This window comes from Leucoraja erinacea, chromosome 4 (genome assembly GCF_028641065.1).
Source record: "Leucoraja erinacea ecotype New England chromosome 4, Leri_hhj_1, whole genome shotgun sequence".
Lineage (NCBI taxonomy): Eukaryota > Metazoa > Chordata > Chondrichthyes > Rajiformes > Rajidae > Leucoraja > Leucoraja erinaceus.
This window is the reverse complement of record NC_073380.1, coordinates 54,811,440-54,833,869: the sequence shown is the minus strand read 5'-3', so window position 1 is coordinate 54,833,869 and position 22,430 is coordinate 54,811,440. Positions and strand designations below refer to the sequence as shown.

Here is a 22,430-nt window from a genome sequence, read left to right as displayed (position 1 = left end):
TAATGTTGGGCAAGTGATATAATAGATGGAAAACAACGGCTTGATTTAAATGAAATATCTTTGTTTAGTTTAGAAATACAGCGTAGAAACAGGCCCTTCGGCCCACCGAGTCCGTGCCGACCAGTGATCCCCACACTAACACACTAGGGACAATTTCAAGCCAATTAATCTATAAACCTGTAGGAAGGAACTGCAGATGCTGGTTTAAACCAAAGATAGACACAAAAAGCTAGAGTAACTCAACGGGGCAGGCAGTATCTCTATAGAGAGGAATGGGTGACGTTTCGGGTCTAAAGAAGGGTCTCTACCTGAAATGTCAGCCATTCCTTCTCTACAGAGATGCCGCCTGTCCCGCTGAGTTACTCCAGGATTTTGTGTCTATCTTCAACCTATAAACCTGTACGCCTTTGGAGTGTGGAAAACCAGAGATCCTGGAGAAAACCCACACGGGTCATGGGGAGAACATACAAACTCCGTACAGACAGCACCCATAGTCAGGATCGAACCTGGGTCTCTGGCGCTGTAAGGCAGCAACTCTACAGCTGCGCAACAGTGCCGCCTGTGTCCCATGCTTGGTTAATATAGGTGTTTAATGATGCAAGTAACGTAGTCCTGCACTGTGCAATGGCTGAAAGTGAGAATGAACCTACTACCATTTTGTAAGTTGCTTTTCCCTTTCGTTTGCAGGCTTACGTTGTGGAGGACAATAAACAGCTCATCTTGGAAGGCCAACTCCATGTTGCTCTCCAGTCCATTGGGAAAGAAGCCTGTTCTTTACCTCATGTACAGGTAATCCAGCCGCTGCGTTTTTAAACAATCCGCGTCCTTTTTATTACAACAATCCCGAGACTAATGATCTTAAAACAGCAGCTCAAATCTCAGTTGTGGCATCCATTCGAGGAATTTTAAATCGGTTAAATAAATTGGAATAAAAATTAATTTTCTAACTTCACATTTTAAGTATTCATATGATATGTGCGCCACTGGCTAAAATGGGATTTACTGCTGCACCCTAAGGGATGATGAGGCGAGTCTTTGAATCACCCTGCCATTACATGTGGTGAAGATTGGTGTTTATTGCCAATTAATTTATTCCGCATTAGGATAACCTGTGCACCGGTGGGCATTTTCCCATGTTCAAAGTACAAAGGACAGATTATCAGAATAGTGTGGAGTTTGCACATACCCCCTGTGACCATGTGGGTTTCCTCCGTGTGCTCTGGTTTCCTCCAACGTCCCCAAAGACGTGCGAGTTTATAGATTCATTGGCCCTCTGCAAATTGCCCCAAGTGTGTAGGGAATGGATGAGAGAGTGGGATAACATAGAACTAGTATGAAAGGGTGATCCATGGTCGGTGTGGACTTAGTGGGATGAAGAGCCTGTTTCCATGCTGTAACTGTGAACGAAACTGATCACCCGTTCACACAAGTTCTGTATTATCCCACTTTCTCATCCATTCCCAAAACACCAGGGGCAATTTTACAGATTTGTTTGTTGCTAATTAACGTGCAAACCCACATTTCTTTGGGATGTGAGAGGAAACCGGAGCATCCTGAAGGAAGCCCACAGGGTCATGTGAGAACATGCAAGCTCCACACAGACAGCACCGAAGGTCAGGATCGAATTCTGGTCTCTGGTGCTGAGGCAGCAGCTCTACCAGCTGCACCATTGTTCTGCCCTCTCTAATGCAGCAAAGGTCAGTGGCAGACCACAAACTGAGAACATTTTAATGTTAAAGGATGACTAACGAGGTATAGAAAATAGTTTGAGTAAATGGGGAAGAAATGAAATAAGGGCACAGTGAAGCAGCTGGTAGAGCTGCTGCCTCACATTGCCAGAGACCCCGGTTTGATTCTGACCTCAAGTACTGTCTTGTGTGGCAGGGAATTCCACAAATTCACAACTCTCCATGCGATCGTGTGGGATTCCTCTGGCTGCTCCGGTTTCCTCTCACATCCCAAAGACTTTCAGGTTTGTAGGTTGATTGGCCTCTTGTAAAATTGTCCTCTAATACATAGAGAGTGGAAGAGAAAGAGGGATTACATGGAACTAGTGTGGAATGGTCATAGTGTAGATGGTCGGTGTAAACTCGGTGGGCTAAGGGCCCTATTTCCGCACTGTATCTCTGAAGCCTACTGTAACACGGTAGTGGGTAGATGATCCTGCTATCAGCACTACCTTGATTTGGCGAAGTATATATTTGCTTTCAACTAGGGTCATAGGTGCAAACCAGATCATGCTTTTGTTACAGCTTAAATAAAGTTAGGTTATGTTTTCATTGTTATGTTGTAGAACTTGTAATAAAGGTATTTATGTGTGTTATTTTTCTCCTGGATATTCCAGGAAGCGCAGGAAATGGTTCTGTTGAAATTCATCCGACTAGAACAGCCACAGCTCCCTGCAAGACCAAGCCTGGAACAACTTTCACATCTCATTAAGATTAGCCTTCATTACCCAGAGTACTATGACCACTCATTTCATCAAAAAAGGTTTGTAAATGAAGATGACTCGAATGGAAGTTGTGTAAACATCCATACTTTAGCCTTGTTCCAGAAGTACGTTTGTCAAGTTCAATGTTGCTTTTATTATCACGTCCAGAGTGCTAACACTGAGTTTATTTTTCTTACAAACAGTCCGGTAGAGCATTTCTATACACCTGATCCTCGATTAGCAAGTTTACAGAAATAGTCCACAGAGCCCACATGCAAAGGGTGCTTTGTTTTGGCGATATTTTCAAATTCCATGCTCCAGTTCTTATGAGAGGTGCCCTTCAGATTTCTATTAAATCTTTTTCTCTCACCTGAAAACTATGTCCTCTGGTTCTTCATTCTCCTACTCTGGGATTAGTAAGGGTGTCACAAGTTATGTGGAGAAGGCAGGAGAATGGGGTTGAGAGGTGAAAGATAGATCATAGAAACATAGAAAACAGGTGCAGGAGGAGGCCATTCGGCCCTTTGAGCCAGCACCACCATTCATTGTGAGCATGGCTGATCGTCCCCAATCAATAACCCATGCCTGCCTTCTCCCCATATCCCTTGACTCCACTAGCCCCTAGAGCTCTATCTAACTCTTAAATCCATCCAGTGATTTGGCCTCCACTGCCCTCTGTGGCAGGGAATTCCACAAATTCACAACTCTCTGGGTGAAAACATTCTTTCTCACCTCAGTTGTAAATGGCCTCCCCTTTATTCTAAGACTGTGGCCCCTGGTTCTGGACTCGCCCAACATTGGGAACATTTTTCCTGCATCTAGCTTGTCCAGTCCTTTTATAATTTCATATGTTTCTATAAGAATCCCCTCATCCTTCTAAACTCCAGTGAATACCAACCTAGTCTTTTCAATCTTTCCTCATATGACGGTCCCGCCATCCCAGGGATCAATCTTGCGAACCTATGCTGCACTGCCTCAATCACAAGGATGTCCTTCCTCAAATTCGGAGACCAAAACTGTACGCAATACTCCAGATGTGGTCTTACAATACAATACAATACCATTTATTTGTCATTTGAACCTCACATGAGGTTCAAACAAAATTTGGTTTCTGCAGTCATACAAGAAAAGAACCAAGACACACACCAACACAATTTACACAAACATCCATCACAGTGAATCTCCTCACTGTGATGGAAGGCAAAGTCTTGTCTCTCCCCTGCTCTCCATTCTTCTCCCGATGTCAGTCAAAGTCCGCGGCCATTTAAAGCCGCGCCGGGCGATGTAAGGCTGCACTCCGGGTCTTGATGTTGGAGCCCCCGGCGGGCGCTAGCAAGTCCTGCGGCTGTACAAGCCACGCCGGGCGATGTAAGGCCCCGCTCCAGGTCACTTTCAACCCCGCAATTCGGGTGAAGTTGCTGTTGTTGGTGCTCCGTAAAGCGGTCTCCCACTGGGGACCCGCGAGCTCCCGGTGTCACCATCCACCGGAGTCGGGTCGCAGCTGTGCGCCACCACAGCTCTCAACACTCCAAAGCCGGCCAGCTCCACGATGGTAGGTCCTCAGCTCTGCCGGCTCCATGACTTGAGCCCCCAGGTTGTTCCGGTTGGAGGCCGCTCTACAGTGCTAGGCCCCAACGGCAACGGAGACCAGACAGGGAAAAGGTCGGGTCCCCGTACAGGGAAGAGACTTAAACTTTTCCTCCACCCACCCCGCCCCCCACACATACACATTTAAAAACCCACTACAAACTATACCCTCAACGGGACAAAAAATTAAAAAAAAGACAGACGGACTGCAGAGGCCGCTGCGACGTCGGTCGCGCTGCCCACCCGCCTACCAGAGCCCTATACAACTGCAGAAGAACTTCTCTACTACTATACTGAAATCCTCTTGTTATGAAGGCCAACATTCCATTAGCTTTCCTCACTGCCTGCTGTACCTGTAAGCTAACTTTCAGTGTACAAGGACACCCAGGTCTCGCTGTACCTCCCCCTTACCTAACCTAACCCTATTGAGATAATAATCTGCCCCCTTGTTTTTGCCACCAGAGTGGATAACCTCACATTTATCTATATTATATTGCATCTGCCACGCATCTGCACGCATCAGTATTGATTGAATGGCAGAGTAGACTCGATGGGCCGAATGGCCTAAATCTGCTACTTTGATAAGGACTTATGAAAAAGGCCCTGTGTATTCACCAAGCGGGGGGGAGATAGTAAATAGGGGGAAGATTTGTATAGTTTGATAGCCACAGGAAAGACGGATCTGTGGCATTCTTTACTGCATCTTGGTGGACCCAGTCTGTTGCTGAAGGTACTCCTCAACTGGTTACTGCTCAATAAAATATCCGATTAACTGGTTATAAATGGAATTTGGGATTTAAAACACCTATTCTAATCATCTTTTTTTGGACGAGGATACCTTCAGATTGAAGGGGAACAAAAGAGATGGAAACATCAATTTCAGCGATTTGTGATAAAATGGTGTGCTTGTTAATTCCTCGAACAAGGAGCCACTACATAATGTTCCTCCTGTGTATTAGACACCACCGACAGTGCCCTCCATAATGTTTGGGCCAAAGACCCACCATTTATTTATTTGCCTCTGTACTCCACAATTTGAGATTTGTAATAGAAAAAAATCACATGTGGTTAAAGTGCACATTGTCAGATTTTAATAAAGGCCATTTTTATACATTTACCATGTAGAAATTACAGCTGTTTTTATATAGCCATAGCCCCCCCCCCCCCCCCCCCCCCCCCCCCCATTTCAGGGCTGTCATTGCTGTTTATCAACATGAGCATTAAAGTTGTGCCAATGAAAGTCAAAGAAACCATTATAAGACTGAGAAACAAGAATAAAACTGTTCGAGACAACAGCCAAACCTTAGGTTTACCAAAATCAGCCAAATTTGGAACATCATTAAGAGAAAGAGAGCACTGGTAAGCTTACTAATCGCAAAGGAACTGGCAGGCCAAGGAAGACTCCACAGCTGATGACAGAAGAATTATCTCTATAATAATTCTCTGGGTATAACCGTGCATAGTTCCTTGAAGGTGGAATCTCATATAGATAGGGTGGTAAAGAAAGCTTTTGGTATGCTAGCCTTTGTAAATCAGAGCATTGAGTATAGAAGCTGGGATGTAATGTTAAAATTGTACAAGGCATTGGTGAGACCAAATCTGGAGTATGGTGTACAATTTTGGTCGCCCAATTATAGGAAGGATGTCAACAAAATAGGGCGAGTACAGAGGAGATTTACTAGAATGTTGTCTGGGTTTCAACAACTAAGTTACAGAGATAGGTTGAATAAGTTAGGTCTTTATTCTCTGGAGCGCAGAAGGTTAGGGGGGACCTGATAGAGGTCATTCAGAATTAAGGGAAGGAAGTGTAGGGGTAATATGAGAGGGAACTTCTTTACTCAGAGAGTGGTAGCGGTGTGGAATGAGCTTCCAGTGGAAGTGGTGTCGGCAGGCTCATTGGTATCATTTAAAAATAAATTGGATAGGCATATGGATGAGAAGGGAATGGAGGGTTATGGTATGAGTGCAGGCAGGTGGGACTAAGGGGGGGAAAAAAAGTTGTTCGGCACGGCTTTGTAGGGCCGAGATGGCCTGTTTCCATGCTGTAATTGTTATATGGTTATATGGTTAATAAAGAAAAATCCCCAAACAGCTGTCCGACAGATCTGAAACACTCTTCAGGAGTCAGGTGAGCATTTGTCAATGACCACTGTCCGCAGAAGACTTCATGAACAGAAATACAGAGGCTACACTGCAAGATGCAAACCACTGGTTAGCCGCAAAAATAGGATGGCCAGGTTACAGTTTGCTAAGAAGTACTTAAAAGACCAACTGGGAAAAAGGTATTGTGGACAGATGAGATGAAAATTAACTTAAATCAGAGTGATGGCGAGAGCAAAGTATGGTGGAGAAAAGGAACTGCCCAAGATCCAAAGCATACCACCTCATCTGTGAAACAATGGTGAGGGTGTTATGGCCTGGGCATGTATGGCTGCTGAAGGTACTGGTTCACTTATCTTCATTGATGATGATACTGCTGATGGTAGTAGCATAATGAATTCTGAAGTGTATTGACACATCCTATCTGCTCAAGTTCAAACAAATGCCTCAAAATTCATTGGCCGGCGGTTCACTCTACAGCAAGACAATGATCCCAAACAAACTGCTAAAGCAACAAAGGAGTTTTTCAAAGCTAAAAAATTGTCAATTTTTGAGTGGCCAAGTCAATCACCCGATCTGAACCCAATTGAACATGCCTTTATATGCTGAAGAGAAAACTGCAGGGGACTAGCCCCTAAAACAAGCATAAGCTAAAGATGACTGCAATACAGGCCTGGCGGAGCATCACCAGAGAAGACACCCAGCAACTGGTGATGTCCATGAATCGCAGACTTCAAGCAGTCATTGCATGCAAAGGATATGCAACAAAATACTAAACATGACTACTTTCATTTACATAACATTGCTGTGTCCCAAACATTATGGTGCCCTGAAATGGGGAGACTATGTATAAACACTGCTGTAATTTCTACATGGTGCAACCAAAATATATAAAAATGGCCTTTATTAAAATCTCACAATGCGCACTTTAACTACATATGATTTTTTCTATTACAAATCTCAAATTGTGAAGTACAGAGGCAAATAAATAAATGATGGGTCTTTGTCCCAAACATTATGGAAGGCACTGTATATCCTCTGGCTTCACTACTTACTTGCTGCCTATTATGCCTCCTGGCATGTAGGACAGCAACAAAGGTCCTTCACTCCTGTCTGTTCTGTGCTAGCTTCTGGACACTACCCCAGGTCAGGTCCATTGTTTTTATTTCCTCCTCTACAGTTCGACGCCAGGTGGTATTGGGTCTCCCTCTTTCCCTTTTCCCTTCCGGTGTCCAGTGCAGGGCTATCCTTGTGATGCTGTCTGGTTCTCTTCTCAGTATATGGCCAATCCAGTTCCAGCGCCTTCTCATAATGATGGTGTCCATGCTCTCTTGTTGGCATTGAGCAAGGAGATCTTGGTTGGATTTGGTGTTTGGCCAAAATATTCTAAGGATTCTTTTCAGGTTCTTTGTATGGAAGACCGACAGCTGGCTGATGTCGATCGCTGTCATTCTCCAGCATTCCGAGCCATATAGGAGGGTGGAGAGGACACGGCTCTGGTATAACTTCAACTTAGTCTTGGTGCTGTATTGCTGGGACCTTCATACATTGTTTAGCATTCTGAAAACATTCCTAGCCTTCTTTTGCCGGTTGTTGATGTCATTGTGTGCTCTGCCATCGTGTCTGACTTTGCTACCAAGATAGGTAAACTCCTCGGCTATGGGACGATCCTTTCCATTCACTTGGATTGTCATGGGGTTTTGGATGTTAAGTGTCATTACTTCAGATTTTTTCTGGTTTATTTCCAGGCCAATTTGTTGTGCAAAGTCACTGAGACGGGATGTTTTTTTCCTGCATGTGCTTGTGAGTGTGGGAGACCAGAGCCAAGTCATCAGCAAAATCAAGGTCTTCCAATGCTGATAAGAGGGCCCATCATATGCCTCTTGCTTGGTCCTCGGACGCATCACCCAGTCAATAACAATATTGAAGAGTAGCGCTGGGCAGCATCTGAGGAGGAAATGTACAGATAACATTTTGGGTCGGGAGCATTCCTTCAGCCTGAAGAAAGTTTCACCAGCACTGCGTTTTGCTCCTTCCACCTTCCTGCAAGTGGCTTCCTTTCGGCTTTCATCATTAACATTCATCCTAGCATCTGTCGATAGCCCTGGAAGTCCATCACGCCCAGTAGTGTTGATTCCTTCAGTTGCTGTTTCCGTAACATATTTGTTTTACGGGACAGGGTTGTTAGCCCTGTGCTCAACCCCCAACCTGGAGGACCAGTGGATCGCTCTTCGTCTCGCCTCTACCCTTCGACCTGTCCAGCATGGGAGACCCTAACAGGAGACGAATCTCCCGCTGGCATAGCTCTAGGGGTCACTGAGACACACAAGCTCCCCCACCACGACAATGTTGCAATCCATCGGGGAGTCTGGCTTCACTCTTCTCTCCTTATCTTACACCCTTTGTCTACTTTATATATCTAGCCTTTGTTCACCCATTTGCCAATCACACCCCGCACACCAAGATCCACCTATCTCTGGCCAGGCTTTGTCCCACCCCCACCTGTTGCCAGCTTTCTCTCCTCTATAGCAATCAGTCTGAAGAAGGATCTCAACCCAAGATGTCCTCCACAGATGCTGCATGACCCGTTGAGTTAGTCCACTATTTTTGTTTTTGTAAACTTGTATCTGTAGTTACTTGTGGAAAAAACATGATTATAATAGATTTTTTTAATCCCAAATTCCATTTATAACCACTTAATCAGATATTTTATTGACCATTGACCAGTTGAGCAGCAGGTAGACACTTGGCATTGTTTAAAATAAGAATTGTGAGCAAAGGCCATAAAAACTAAAGTGAAAACATGGGAACGATTTGAACTAACAAGCAAGTTAGTGAAAGAAAATAAAATGGTAAAGACAAATACCACAGGGACCCCGAGAGAATTTGCACAAATTATCTGATCATTGCTGAACTGACTGGTTATGCACAAAATTTTGTAACAACGACTTACTCTCCACTTATAAGGAGATGCAAGGAACTGCAGATGATAAAATATTGAGCAAAACACAGTGCTGGAGAAACTTTCTTCAGGCTGAAGAATGCTCCCGACCCAAAATGTTACCTGTACATTTCCTCCTCAGATGCTGCCTGACCCGCTGAGTTACTCCAGCACTTTGTGATTTCCCCCCCATAAATGCTGTAGACTAATGTGTTTCTGAGTTAAGAGGGAAAAATAGATCAGCTGTGATTGAATGGCAGACTCAATGGGCCCAATGGCCTATTTCAGCTCCTGTGTCTTATGGATATTATCCGTTCTGCCGGACCATCAGAAGTCACAGCCTCTGAGAGTAGTCCAACGATATTGGAACGGTCTTCCTCGCCCACCCAGGAGCAGAGATACCGGTCTGCAAAGTCGGCCTTTGAAGTCTGCCACGTTAACGGATCTGCCGGCTATCCCGAGCCCCAGCCGCAGGAGGCAAATTCAACCTGCCAATTGATTGCAGAAGTCCCAATGAGATCGACATCGGCTGTCTAGGCACCACATTTTTGAGGGGAGATTTTATAGAAGTTATATAGAATGTATATAGAAGAAACACGTTACTTCTTAAATCTTACCAATATGTTTAAAAACATTTAGTAAAGCTCGCAGATGTCAGCTATTTTTGTGTGCTCAGAAGTCAAGGCCCAAAAACATGTTATTGCTTAGTTTATTTTTGCTTCAGTTTAGAACATTATGGTAACTCAGAGATTGGAGATAAAAGGCAAGGACAGTAAGAGGTTAAAGTTGGTAAAAAAACATGCATGCTAAGCAGCCAAAGATAAGAATTGAAATTATAATAAAACGCTGCATGAAAGGATGGATCAGAGAACATTTGGAGAGTGGCCGAGCTGTACTATCTCTGGATGTTCCAGGCCCAGATTTGTGCAAATTAAAGGCTTTGTCGTCTTCTTGAAGAATTCTCCGTGTCGGTGTCATTTATATCTTTAATTTGAGTCGTGTAAACCACGACAATTTCAAGTGTACTCTCAAATTCTGTACGGATTAAAGGAGGTGCCGGACCACCATTTGCCGGAAAATCGGTGGTGGACCTGTACAAGCAAAAAATGCTGTACTAATGCAGCCTTTAACTCAACGTTAAACCCAGCTATGTTTGCACAGAAGGATTTGCGTAACATATTTTGAAATGTTTTTTTTCTCTACTCCACAGTTTGTGTTTAGTCCCCGTAACCCTTGTTCTGTTCAACTGCTGTCAGATCGAAGTGGACATTATCGTGGACCTGCGGCACAAGGCCACAAGGTAACATCGCACGTTGCTTCACAGTGGGTGGCACAGTGACGCAGTGGTAGAGTTGCTGCCTCACTGTGCCAAGAGACCCAGGTTTAATCTTAACTAGAGCTGTTATCTGTACAGAGTTTCTACGTTCTCCCCGTGACCGTGTGGGTTTTCTCCGGGTGCTCCGGTTTCCTCCCACACTCCAAAGGCGTACAAGTTTGTAGGTTAATTGGCGTCAGTAAAAATTGTAAATTGTCCCTGGTGTGTAGGATATTGCTAGTGTACGGAGTGATTGGTGTTCAGCGCGGACTCGGTGGGCCCAAGAGTTTGTTTCAGCGCTGTATCTCTAAACTAAACACTGCATGCAGGTCTATTTGACTGACTCACAAATTTATTTGATCACGAGTACTGAACCATCCCCTCACCATCTGGAAAGTAGTTCTGACCTTCCAGCCACTTCATTAGAGACACTTGGACTGTCTTTACTTGGACTTTATCTTGCATTATGATGGGTACAAGCATCCTCTTTATCTTGCATTAAATGTTATCCCCTTTATCCTTTATCTGTATACTGTGGGCGTCTCGATTGTAATCATGAATAATGTCTCCGTTGACTGGATAGCATGTGACAAAAAGGCTTTTCACTGTACCGCGATACATGTGACGATAAATTAAAGTGGTTGAGTAAGCACCATGTTGGATATGTCTTGGGCTAATGATTCAAAGTACGTGAATGCAGTTCCAACCGTAGCAACCTGATAACAGGAGTTTGGAAATACAACAGGAGCAATAACAGATACCAGACATTTTGTTCAAAAACCCAACTTGAGTCATACAGCATAGGAAGAGGCCCATCGGCCCCACTCGTCCAGGCTGACCAAGACGCCCCATCTAAGACAGTCCCATTTCCCAACATTTGATCCATATCCCTCCTCTCCATGCACCTGTCCCGCAAGTTTAAAAAAAATATGCTGTTACAGTATCTGCGTCAACTACCTCCTCTGGCCACTTATTCCATACGCTCACCGAAAAAGTTTCCCCATGGGTTCCGATTAAATCTTGTTCCCTCTCACCTTTGCCGTCTGTTTTTTGATTCCTCTACCCTAGGTAAAATACTCTGCATTTATCCTATCGTTTCCCCTCAGGATTTCATACACCCTTATAAAATCACCCCTCAATATCCTGTGCTCCCAAGGAATAAAGTCATGGCCTGCCCAACCTCACACTTCAACTCAGGCCTTCAAGTCCTGGCAACATCCTTGTAAATCTTCTTTGCACTGTTTACTACTAGCTCAATAATCCCTTTTGTAAATAAACCCTATGTTCTGATCCAGTGTTTTAATATCAGTATTCTAAAGATCTGTTATTCTGCCCAGAATATCATTCTTAATATGAAACACTCATTGCTTGAAGCTTTTTAAGTTTCACCTTTTACTAGTTTCTTAGCTGATAGATGTATATAAAATTGAGTGACATAGATCGAATAGAGAGTCAGAACATTTTTCCCAGGGTGTAAATGGCAATAAATAGAGGATATAAGATAAGAGGGGCAAATTTTAAAGGAGATCTGCGGGGCAAATGTGCTTTTTGAAAAACAGAGGATGGTGGGTGCCTGGAACACAGTCAAACGTGGTGGAGGAGGAGGAGGCAGATATGATTGTGGCATTGAGAGGCTTTTGCTTGAGCACTGGGATATGCAGGATATTGGGGATATGGGTAATGTGCAGGCAGATAAGAGTTAGTCTTGGCATCATGCTCTGCACAGACATTGTGTGCTGAAGGGCCTGTTCCTGTACTGTATTGTTCTATTCAATGAAAACAGACTCGGGCCATCTAAACTTATTATAACGCAAGCCCTCCAGTCCCGACAACACCCTTATGAACTTTTTCCCCGTATTCTCACTGTATCAAATTGAGTATAGTTAATTTAGTTTAGTCATGAGCACGGAGGTACAGTGAAAAGCCTATTTTGTTGTGTGCTATCCAGTCAGCGGAAAGACTAGACATGATTGCAGTCGGGCCGTCCACGGTCAACAGAAGCATCATAAAGAAAATAATGTTTTTATTCTAGGTGTCAGCTGCACTACATCAGTGAGACCAAGCATAGGCTTGCCGATTGCTTCGCCCAACACCTCCGCTCGGTTCGCAATAACCAACCTGATCTCCCGGTGGCTCAGCGCTTCAACTCCCCCTCCCCCTCCCATTCCAAATCTGACCTTTCTGTCCTGGACCTCCTCCATGGCCAGAGTGAGTCCCACCGTAAATTGGAGGAGCAGCACCTCATATTTTGCTTGGGTAGTTTACACCCCAGTGGTATGAACATTGACTGCTCCAATTTCAGGCAGTCCCAGCTTTCTTCTTCTTTCCCCTCCCCTTCCCAGCTCTCCCACAGCCCATTGTCTCCGCCTCTTCCTTTCTTCTTCCCGCCCCCCCACCCCCACATCAGTCTGAAGAAGGGTCTCGACCCTGAAACGTCACCTATTTCCTTCGCTTCATAGATGCTGCCTTACCCACTGAGTTTCTCCAGCATTTTTGTCTACCTAATGTTTTTAGCAAGGTAAAGTCAGATTAAAGATTGTCCGAGGGTCTCCAATGAGGTAGATGGTAGCAATTCCAAGATGACCGTTCCTTGTTCATTTCATGACTCTACCCTGTCCTTCCTTGTAGCCCGGAGATGCTGGAGGTCCACGGTTCATTCACCTGGCTGGGGCAGACCACCTACAAGATCCAGCTGAAGGGGCAGGAGGTCCATACGGTGGCGTTGAAGGCTTGCTTTGTCCACGCCGGTGTCTACAACCTGGGCACGCCGCGGGTCTTTGCCAAGCTGGCCGACCAGAATGTGCAGTGTGAGACCAGCCAGCAGAACTCCAGCCCGGCCCTGATCATCATCAACAGCGTCTAATCATCAGAACAGCCAGTGCCAACATCTCGCCTGACCCCTCCTCTGGGAACGCCAACTTTGCCCTCTTCCTTTTGTAGCTACCAGTGAAAAATCCCATGCGGTTCCACTTTGCACCTTCAACTTCCGAACTAATATTGAAAACAAAATTGTACAGAACAGATGATTGGGGGGGGGGGAGGGGGGCATGGTGGGGGGGGGGGGGGGGGTGAGGGGTGGAATGTGGAGGGGAACTGAGAGACCACCACCCCCCCCCCCCCCCAAAAATTATTTTTCAAGTCTTTCACAACAAAAGACACATGGGATTGTATGTCCTCGATTTGTAATATGTTCTGAAAAAAATTGTTGTTCACCTCTGCTGTGGTTGAACATTTTTTATTGAGACGCGAGTATTGGACACAGACTGGGACTCCTGCTGGTCTTGGGATGACTGTCACTTGTTCCTGAGATGGTGGCTTTTCCAACTCCAGCTTACTGTCCCGTCTACCTGGAGTCCTTGGGTGACTCACATGAGCCACATCGATCACTTCTGAGGTGTAGTTTGTGGTGAGAGTGGGGTGGGGGGGATTGCATTAATTGCACTTACTAACATTTCACTGCTGCAACAAATCTCCCAATAAATCATTTTTTTTTGCGTTCCACCTTTTTCTTTTTTGAAGTATAAATTTAAATATTGCTTGATGTCTTGGATCCCCGCCACTTTTTACCTCCTGATGTGTTTCTCACTATCTCAGGTCTACAATAAGCTGAATAATGAAGCAAGTCTCTGTTTGATTTTTCTCTCTCTCGGTTTGGTTTAATTTGACAAAGTCTAGTCTTTTTCCACATCCACAGAGTGTTACGAGGTGGAACCAGCTAGCTACATTATAATGGAACTCTGCAAATTCAATGTGTTATTTAATGTCCACAGACTTAAAACAGATGTCTTTTCAAGAAATGATGTATTATATTTATAGGTAATGTCTGTAAATAGAATAAAATATAACCCATATACAAGTGTTTGCTTCGGACTGACTGTGTTGTATTCTGATGCCTTAATCCATTAGGAGCATTCAGTTGAAAGATACACCATTCACAGATTAGTTCTGTTATCCCACTTTACCATCCACTCCCCACAGACCAAGGGCATTTTAACGAGGGCCAATTAACCTATTAACCTGCTTGTCTTAGGGGAGAGACACAAAATGCTGGACAGGCAGCATCTCTGGACAGAAGGAATGGGTGACGTTTTCGGCCTGGACCCTTCTTCAGAGTCTTTGGGGATGTGGGAGGAAACTATAAACACCCGGAGGAGTCAAACATAGCCCGGGTACTTCACAGTGGGCTTGCAAACACGACCAGCACGTGTGCGATATAAACCATCTCAATTTTGTGCCACCGGGGACAGAGTCGGTGGCATGTCAGGTGACGGAGATTGAAACCGCCACCTGACATGGTGATTCCCAGTGATGAAACAGGGGACTTTAGCACAGGCGGAGGAGGCGTCGCCACTGGCAGAGCAGACGTTTCAGAAGTGGGTTGTTGTGCTGGTACAGACGGACCGATGTGGACGGAAACACACTTGTACGGTCCGGATAATACGGAGGTGGAGCCGGCTCTTTCACAGGCAGAATATGTTGTCTTGTGTCTGTAGGTGCCGCCATCCGCACTGACCAAGTATGAGCGTGGCTCTGAGGCAGTTTCAGAAATTACACCGATACGGTCATGACCTTTGTCGATTTGCAAACGAACCACCTGCCCCTTGGTTAATGGTGGCAGCGGCCTGCTTGTTTTGTCATACCACTGTTTTTGAATGTCACACTTTTGCTGCAGCCTGGACTGGACTTCCGATGGTGGGACCAACTGCGGGATCAATGCCTGATCGGCCACAGGCACTGTGGCTCGGGTCTGCCTTGACAATAAGCGTTTGAGCAGTTGAACCCAGGATGAGGTCGCGGGAGATGTTGCGTAGGTTGAGCAGGTCCAGGGACACATCGGAATTAGCTCTGTGGGATCGTTCCATGAGCTGTTTGGCACTTTTGACCCGTTCAGCTAATCTATTCGACTGGATATTCAGGGCGACTGGTGATGTGGTGAAAACCCCAGCATGCAGCAAACTCCTTGAAGTGTTGGATGGTAAATTGGCTGCCGTTATCAGATAGCAGTATGCAATGGGCTCCAGGGTCTGCAAAATGTTTTAAAGCTACCCCGCAAGAAGTAGGACTGCAAAGAAAATCAATGTCAAACCAGCCGGAATACGTCGACAAGTACCAGGTATTGCTTGCCATTCCACTCAAATATGTCAGTTGCCACTGTAGACCACGGAAAGGGCAGGAACCGAATGTAAGAGAAGTGGTTGCTTTTGTTGATGAGGTGCCAAGATGTTACCAACTGCACAGGATGCCACATTTTTCAGGACGTATTCAGCCAGTAAAACATGTTTGTTGCTCGTAAGACAGTGGCTTCTGCGCCTGGGTGCCCTGCATGGACAGCGTTAAAATGCTTGCTGTGCAGAGAAGCAGGGTCTACAGCCTTATGGCCTTTTACGATAATGCCATCCTGCAGTACTAGCTCACTGCGGACGGCAAAGAAGGGCCGAACTTGCAGCGGTATATTGTAGTGTTTGGCCAGCCGTGCGCCAAGTCCGTTGAAGGCATCCTGGAAAAGCATGAATCGATTTGTTAAAGATGCTGAATAGAGGTTGGTGGTCAGTTTCAATCGTGACCATATGTCCAAAGATAGTCGTCAAATATCTTGCAGGCGATAACGACCGCTAGCAGCACTTTTTGAATTTGGGCATAGCGTTGTCCTGTGTCAGTCATGGTGTGCGAGGCATAGGCAATAGGCTTGTTGCTGCTACCATCATTGTGAAGACATTCTGCGCCAAGTCCATGTTGTGAATCGTCACGTCAGTGTGACCAGTCATTTAGGATCAAAATAGGCGAGAGTAGGAGCACAAGACATCTGCTGCTTAAGAGTGTCGAATGCCCTGTGCTGCTGCTTGTGCCAGGCCCAAAATAGTGTCTTTGTGGGTAAGCTGGCGCAGCGGGGCTGATATTTCACTGAAGTCCGGAATAAATTTGCTCAGAAACCATGCCAAGGAATCTCTGCAGACTGAGCACGTCTGTGGGTGCTGGGAGCTCATTGATGGCACTGGTTTTCGACGGATCGGTTTTTAGGCCGTTCTTAGTGAACACATGGCCTATGTATTTCACCTCACTTACCCTGAATTTGCATTTTTGAGGTTGACGGCATTGGCACGGTCTAGGACCTTTGTCAGATTAGCATCGTGTTCTTCGACAGTTCATCCAGCAACGAGGATGTATGTGCGCATGGGATAGCGAGGTCGTTTAATGGCTGTGTTTAAGTCCTTGTGATTGATGCAAATCCGTATTTTGTCCTTATTCTTCTTTGTTGCCGCAACCATGATCGAGACCCAATCCGAAGGGCCAGCGGTGGGGGCAATTGTAGATGACATGTGCATGTACCTTTAATATAGTGACCTCACCACTACTAACCACTCCCCATATCAGAAGTTATAATTGCAACCTTAGTGTGTTGATGACTCCTCTTTACATGGTGTCACAATCGTACCTCTGCGCCTCCTGTTTGTCGGGTTTTATTTACTTTTGACCCAGTTCCCTATCCCTTGTTCTATCTCCCGTGCCATGGCTACCTCTTGCCGCAAGTCCGATGTGCTTGTCTTCGACTCGGACATTGCCCATCGGTGGGGTGTCTTTAGACGCGATTTCCAGCACCACGTGACGATCGCCCATCCTGTTGCCACCGCTGAAACGCGGGCTTCCCTGCTCCTCAACCTGGCTGGTCCCAATGCCCTGGAACGATCTGAGTCGTTTGTATATGGTGCAGGTGAAGATGCTCAAGACCCGGTATGTCTTATGGTTAAGTTTACCGCGATGTGCGACATCCCCACTAACTGCATTTTAGAGCGTTTTAAAATGTTCAGCCGGCGTCAGATCCCTGGAGAATCAATCAACAACTATATCGCCGCGTTGCGACACATGGCCAGGCGTTGTCGCCTGGACGCTCTGACCCCCGATCAAGTAAAGAGGAGTCATGAACACACTGTGTCTTTACTACTATTTATTGATAATACACAAACGTTACTGCCCTAGCTGTACGTGGTCTGTCACAGGAGCTAGAGAGCGATCAATGGGTGGGGAGGTTGCAATTATACTTCTGATATGGGGAGTGGTTAGTAGTGGTGAGGTCACTATATTACAGGTACATGCACATGTCATCTACATCCTTCCCCTTGGAAACAAAAGCAATACAGTAGTGACGGGGCGACCACGGCTCATGCGCTACGAGCAGGTAAGCAAACAGTTAAACAACAGATGAGCAAACAGCTAAGCAAATTCACCATCGTGGACAGGCAGCTTAACCAGCCGCCCGGACCGGGTACACAGTTCGCCATCTCCCCCACTGCAGGAAGAGCAGGGGCCGGAGCAGGAGCGGGTGACCAAACCGGGGATCCAGGAGGAGAAAGTAGTGCGAGCCATCAGCCGCTGTGCTGGCGAGCCCAAGGCAGGGTCGCGGGAGATGTTTCGAAGATTGAGGAGGGCCAGGTAAAAGTCGGATTCGGACAGTCTACAATGCTCCAGCAAGTCCTTAGCACTGCGGACAGCGTGCTCCACCAGGCCGTTGCTTTGCGGGTACTCTGGACTGCTGGTGTAGTGTCGGAAGTTCCAGCTGGCAGCAAAACCCCGAAACTCGGCACTGGTGAGCTGGCTGCCGTTGTCAGATTGTAGGCTCGCCGGGGAGCCGAAAGTGGCGGCGAAGCTTCCTGATGATGGCTGAAGAGGTGAGGGAGTGCAGCTGGTCGACCTCGAACCAGCTGGAATAAGAGTCAATGAGGACCAGGAAGTGCTTGCCACGCCACTCGAAAATGTCAGTGGCAACAGCCATCCAGGGCAGTTCAGGGGCAGGCTGTTGCAGAAGCGGCTGGCGTTGCTGATGGGGAGCGAGGCTATTGCAGGTAGAGCAGGCGGAGACCCTCTCCCGGATGTCTTGGGCCATGCCGGGCCAATAGAACTGACTCTGGTCGTGGGACAGAGTGGCCTCGGCCCCAGGATGACCGCGGTGGGCGGATTGAAAATAGTGGTCCCGCAGCGCGGCGGGCACAACGACTTTGTGTCCTTTCACCACCACACCGTCATGCAGGACGAGCTCGTCACGGACCAGGAAGTAGGGCACGGCACCGGCCGGCAAGGATGAACGGCTGTCTGGCCAGCCCTGCCGGATGACGTCAACAAGCTGCTGCAGGGCAGGATCCTTGGCAGTGTGCGTGACCCGGGACTGCATCTGCTGTGAAGGCACAATGTTAACGTTAAGCACCATCAGGTCACATGATTCGTATGGATGGCGATCAGTGGACGATAGTGGCGCGCGGGACAGCGTGTCGGCCACGAACATGTCCTTGCCCTTGCGATACACAATTTTAAAAGTGAAGCGCTGGAGCTGCAGCATCATGCGCTGCAGCCGGGAAGAGGCAACGTGGATCGGCTTGTTTAGGATGGTGACCAATGGCTGGTGGTCAGTCTTGATCGTGAAGGTGTTGCCCAGAATGTAGTCCTTGAACTTGGAGCAAGCAAATACCACGGCAAGCAGTTCCTTCTCAATCTGAGCGTAGCGCTGCTCGGCCGGGGTCATGGTGCGGGACGCATAGGAAACGGGCAGCTGCAGGCCATCGTGGAGCTGCAGGCAGGCGGCACCCAGACCAAATTTGGAAGCGTCGCAGGTGAGAACGATGGGACGCTGTAGATCGAAGAATTTGAGAGTGGGGGTACTGACTAGTCTGGACTTCAGGACGTCAAAAGCTTTTTGGTGATGCGTGAACCAGGCCCCTGCTCTTCCTGCAGTGGGGGGAGATGGCGAGCTGCGTACCCGGTCCGGGCGGCTGGTTAAGCCGCCTGTCCACTATGGTGAATTTGCTTAGCTGTTTGCTCATCTGTTGTTCAACTGTTTGCTTACCTGCTCGTAGCGCATGAGCCGTGGTCGCCCCGTCACTACTGTATTGCTTTTGTTTCCAAGGGGAAGGATGTAGATGACATGCGCATGTACTTGTAATATAGTGACCTCACCACTACTAACCACCCCCATATCAGAAGTATAATTGCAACCTCCCCATCCATTGATCGCTCTCTAGCTCCTGTGACAGACCACGTACAGCTAGGTCAGTAACGTTTGTGTATTATCAATAAATAGCAGTAAAGACACAGTGTGTTGATGACTCCTCTTTACAGCAATTACACCTAGAGACACCATTCAGCTGATTTCACTTTGAACACGGGCCCACAAGGCATGGGGAATCCTGTGTACTGGACGAACAACTGGGAGTACCTCAGGGTTAATCGTAATTGTACACTTAACAGGCAACCTGCCCAGCTTGCCATCTAAAAAAGGTTTGTATTGTGTAAAGATTTGTTGAGTAAAGTCACAGGTTGTGGTCAGATGACAAACAGGACGACTGAAAGAGACACGCCCCAGGTCGTGACAAGCACTGACTGCAAGGACGACACATTCTCACAAACAACATAGAAACTAAGGTTTTGGACACGTGAATTAAGACAGCAGCATAACTCGACTTGTGTAACCGATAGGGTGTACTGGACTTCCTGCAAATGGGAGCAGCCGTAGGAGTGATAGTCTCATATCTTTTTCAACTCAGACACATGACATTACACCTGGCGCCCATATCAACTTTCAGAAACAAATTCTTGCCTTTAATGAGCAAAGTGACCTTGGGATCTTGAAGCTTATGTGGTATATCAGACAGGGAGTGAACATCTAAATCAAAACCTTCGCTAGCAGCCTGCAAATCCGTGGGAGCTGGTTGAGAGTGTTCCGAGAGCAGGCTCTCATGGTCAAATGAATTGATAGATTGTCTTGTTTGAACTTCCTACGCGAGCGGCAGCATTTGAAGCAGTGGTTCCTTTTGTTACAGAAACAACAACATTTTCCATACGCAGGGCAATGGTCAGAACTGCAAAATGCGAACCCCTACAGTTAAAACATTTGTCTATGAATTTAATGATAGAGCTGTTGGGCACTTGGGGAGAACGGCGAGAGGCTTGATAAGGTGTGCCGACAACATTAATGTTGTGAGCAGAGTGGGGGCCATATCCTAAAACTTTTGTATGAGCATCAGCCATTTCAGCAACACGGCAGCCGTTTTCAACAGTCTCTAGAGTAAGCTCCGTATCTCTCCTAACAATAAAAGCATATCATTAGGTAAGGAGTGCCTTCCGGTTTTCTCGATTATCTGGGGCTCTTTTCTTCCCCTTACTTCGCATAGGTACATCATCTTCCACGTAACTCTAGACCGAGGACGAAAGGGGAAAGGGAAGTCTTGCTATTAAACTAGTAGGCAGAGCTACAGGGTGATTCATAACATGAGTGACACACTGTAATTCGTCCCATAATTTATCATAGCGGAAACCATAGACTAAGGTCACGGACTAAGCTGTCACATAAATTCCCAAAATTGCATCGACTGGCAATGTGCTTCAAAGCACTAACATAAGTTTCAATCGGTTCGCCATGCCTCTGGCTTCTTGAAAATTATTGTTGAACCATGATTAAGTTAGTTCTTAACTCACATACCTGCGTAGAAAACATTCGGGTTCCCGGATAGATTCAGTGAGAGCAATCTGGACATCAACCAGGTCGAACCTAGCTGGTTCATAGTGAAATCTTCTGACATGCCGAGCAGCTTCTGTGCCTGCCAGATTAAGGAGGATCGAGGCATGAATGCCTGGAGTAGCAGCCGGGTGAGCCGCATCTATGTAAATGGTGAAATCTTCAAACATGCGCCACCGTTCTGCGAGGTCATTGTCAAACACCAGGATCTCTGTTTTTTTTTAGAGCAAAAGCCATGGTATAACATATACCAGAGAAAACAACAAACTAAAATAAAAGCAATATAATTAGGTAAGGAGTGATTCCGAGTTTTCTGACACCATGTAGTTGGGCTCTTTTATTAGCATTACAGCATAGGTAACATCATATTAACACGTAACTCTAGACCGAGGACGAAAGGGAAGGGAGGCTTGCTATTAAACTAGTAGGCAGAGCTACAGGGTGATTCATAACATGAGTGACACTGATCTACACTATGTCAAGTCAAGAGAGTTTATTGTCATGTGCCCCAGATAGGATATTGAAATTCTTGCTTGCTGCAGCACAAAATAATATTGTAGGCATAAATACAGATCAGATCAGTGTGTCCATATACCGTAGAATAGGTGTGCGTGTATATATATATATATATCAATAAACAGATAAAGTGCAATAGGCTATTCTAGTTCTGTTTGTTTGAGGTTGTGTTTAATAGTCTGATGGCTGTCGGAAAGAAGCTGTTCCTGAACCTGGATGTACTAGATTTCAGGCTCCTGTGCCTTCTACCTGATGGCAGTGGAGAGATGAGTGTGTGGGCAGGATGGTGTGGGTCCTTGATGATGCTGGCAGCCTTTTTGAGGCAGCGGCTGCGATAGATCCCCTCGATGGTAGGGAGGTCAGAGCCGATGATGGACTGGGCAGTGTTTACAACTTTTTGCAGCCTTTTCCGCTCCTGGACGCTCAGGTTGCCGAACCAAACCACGATGCAACTGGTCAGCATGCCCTCTACCGAGAGGGTCCTCCTTGACATACCGACTCTCCGTCATCTTCTCAGGAAGTAGAGGCGCTGATGTGCTTTCTTTATGATGGCATCAGTGTTCTGGGACCAGGAGAGATCTTTGGAAATATGCACGCCCAGGAATTTGAAGTTCTTGTGGAATCCATTGCCACAGACAGCTATGGAGGCCAAGTCATTGGGTATTTTTAAGGCGTAAATTGACAGATTCTTGATTAATACAAGTGTCAAAGGTTATGGGGGAAAAAGGCAGGAGAATGGGATTGAAGGAAAGAGATCAGACATGATTGAATGGCAGTGCAGACTCGAATTTCCTAAATCTGCTCCTATGACTTATGAGTGTATTAAAAGGCACATTTCTCTTGTGAATGGAAGTGGCCAAGATCGCTGAAGATGTTACATGCTTAGCAATGAAGGTTATCACCATTTGTAGGTACAATGGATAGTTTAGCAGGCCAAGGGAAGATGGCCTGTTCTTTAAGAAATGTTTTAATCTAAAACTTCGTCTTTCCATCTCCCTCCACTTCTCCGTGTTCGAACACAACCCGGCAGACCACGGCC

The 22,430-nt window shown here is 46.3% G+C and overlaps 1 protein-coding gene across 2 annotated transcripts in view; it reads left to right on the top strand.

Moving 5' to 3' along the window:
* trappc8 (trafficking protein particle complex subunit 8) overlaps window positions 1-13,406 on the top strand; it is a 115,831-nt gene extending 102,425 nt beyond the window's left edge. For both annotated transcript variants that reach the window (XM_055634313.1, XM_055634312.1), the window contains 4 exons: window positions 688-789; window positions 2,345-2,490; window positions 10,270-10,359; window positions 13,003-13,406. In XM_055634313.1, the coding sequence (XP_055490288.1) occupies window positions 688-789; window positions 2,345-2,490; window positions 10,270-10,359; window positions 13,003-13,237 (573 nt within the window). In that variant the 3' untranslated portion in view covers window positions 13,238-13,406. The remainder of the gene's footprint in view (window positions 1-687; window positions 790-2,344; window positions 2,491-10,269; window positions 10,360-13,002) is intronic.
* The last annotated feature ends 9,024 nt before the right edge of the window (window positions 13,407-22,430 follow it).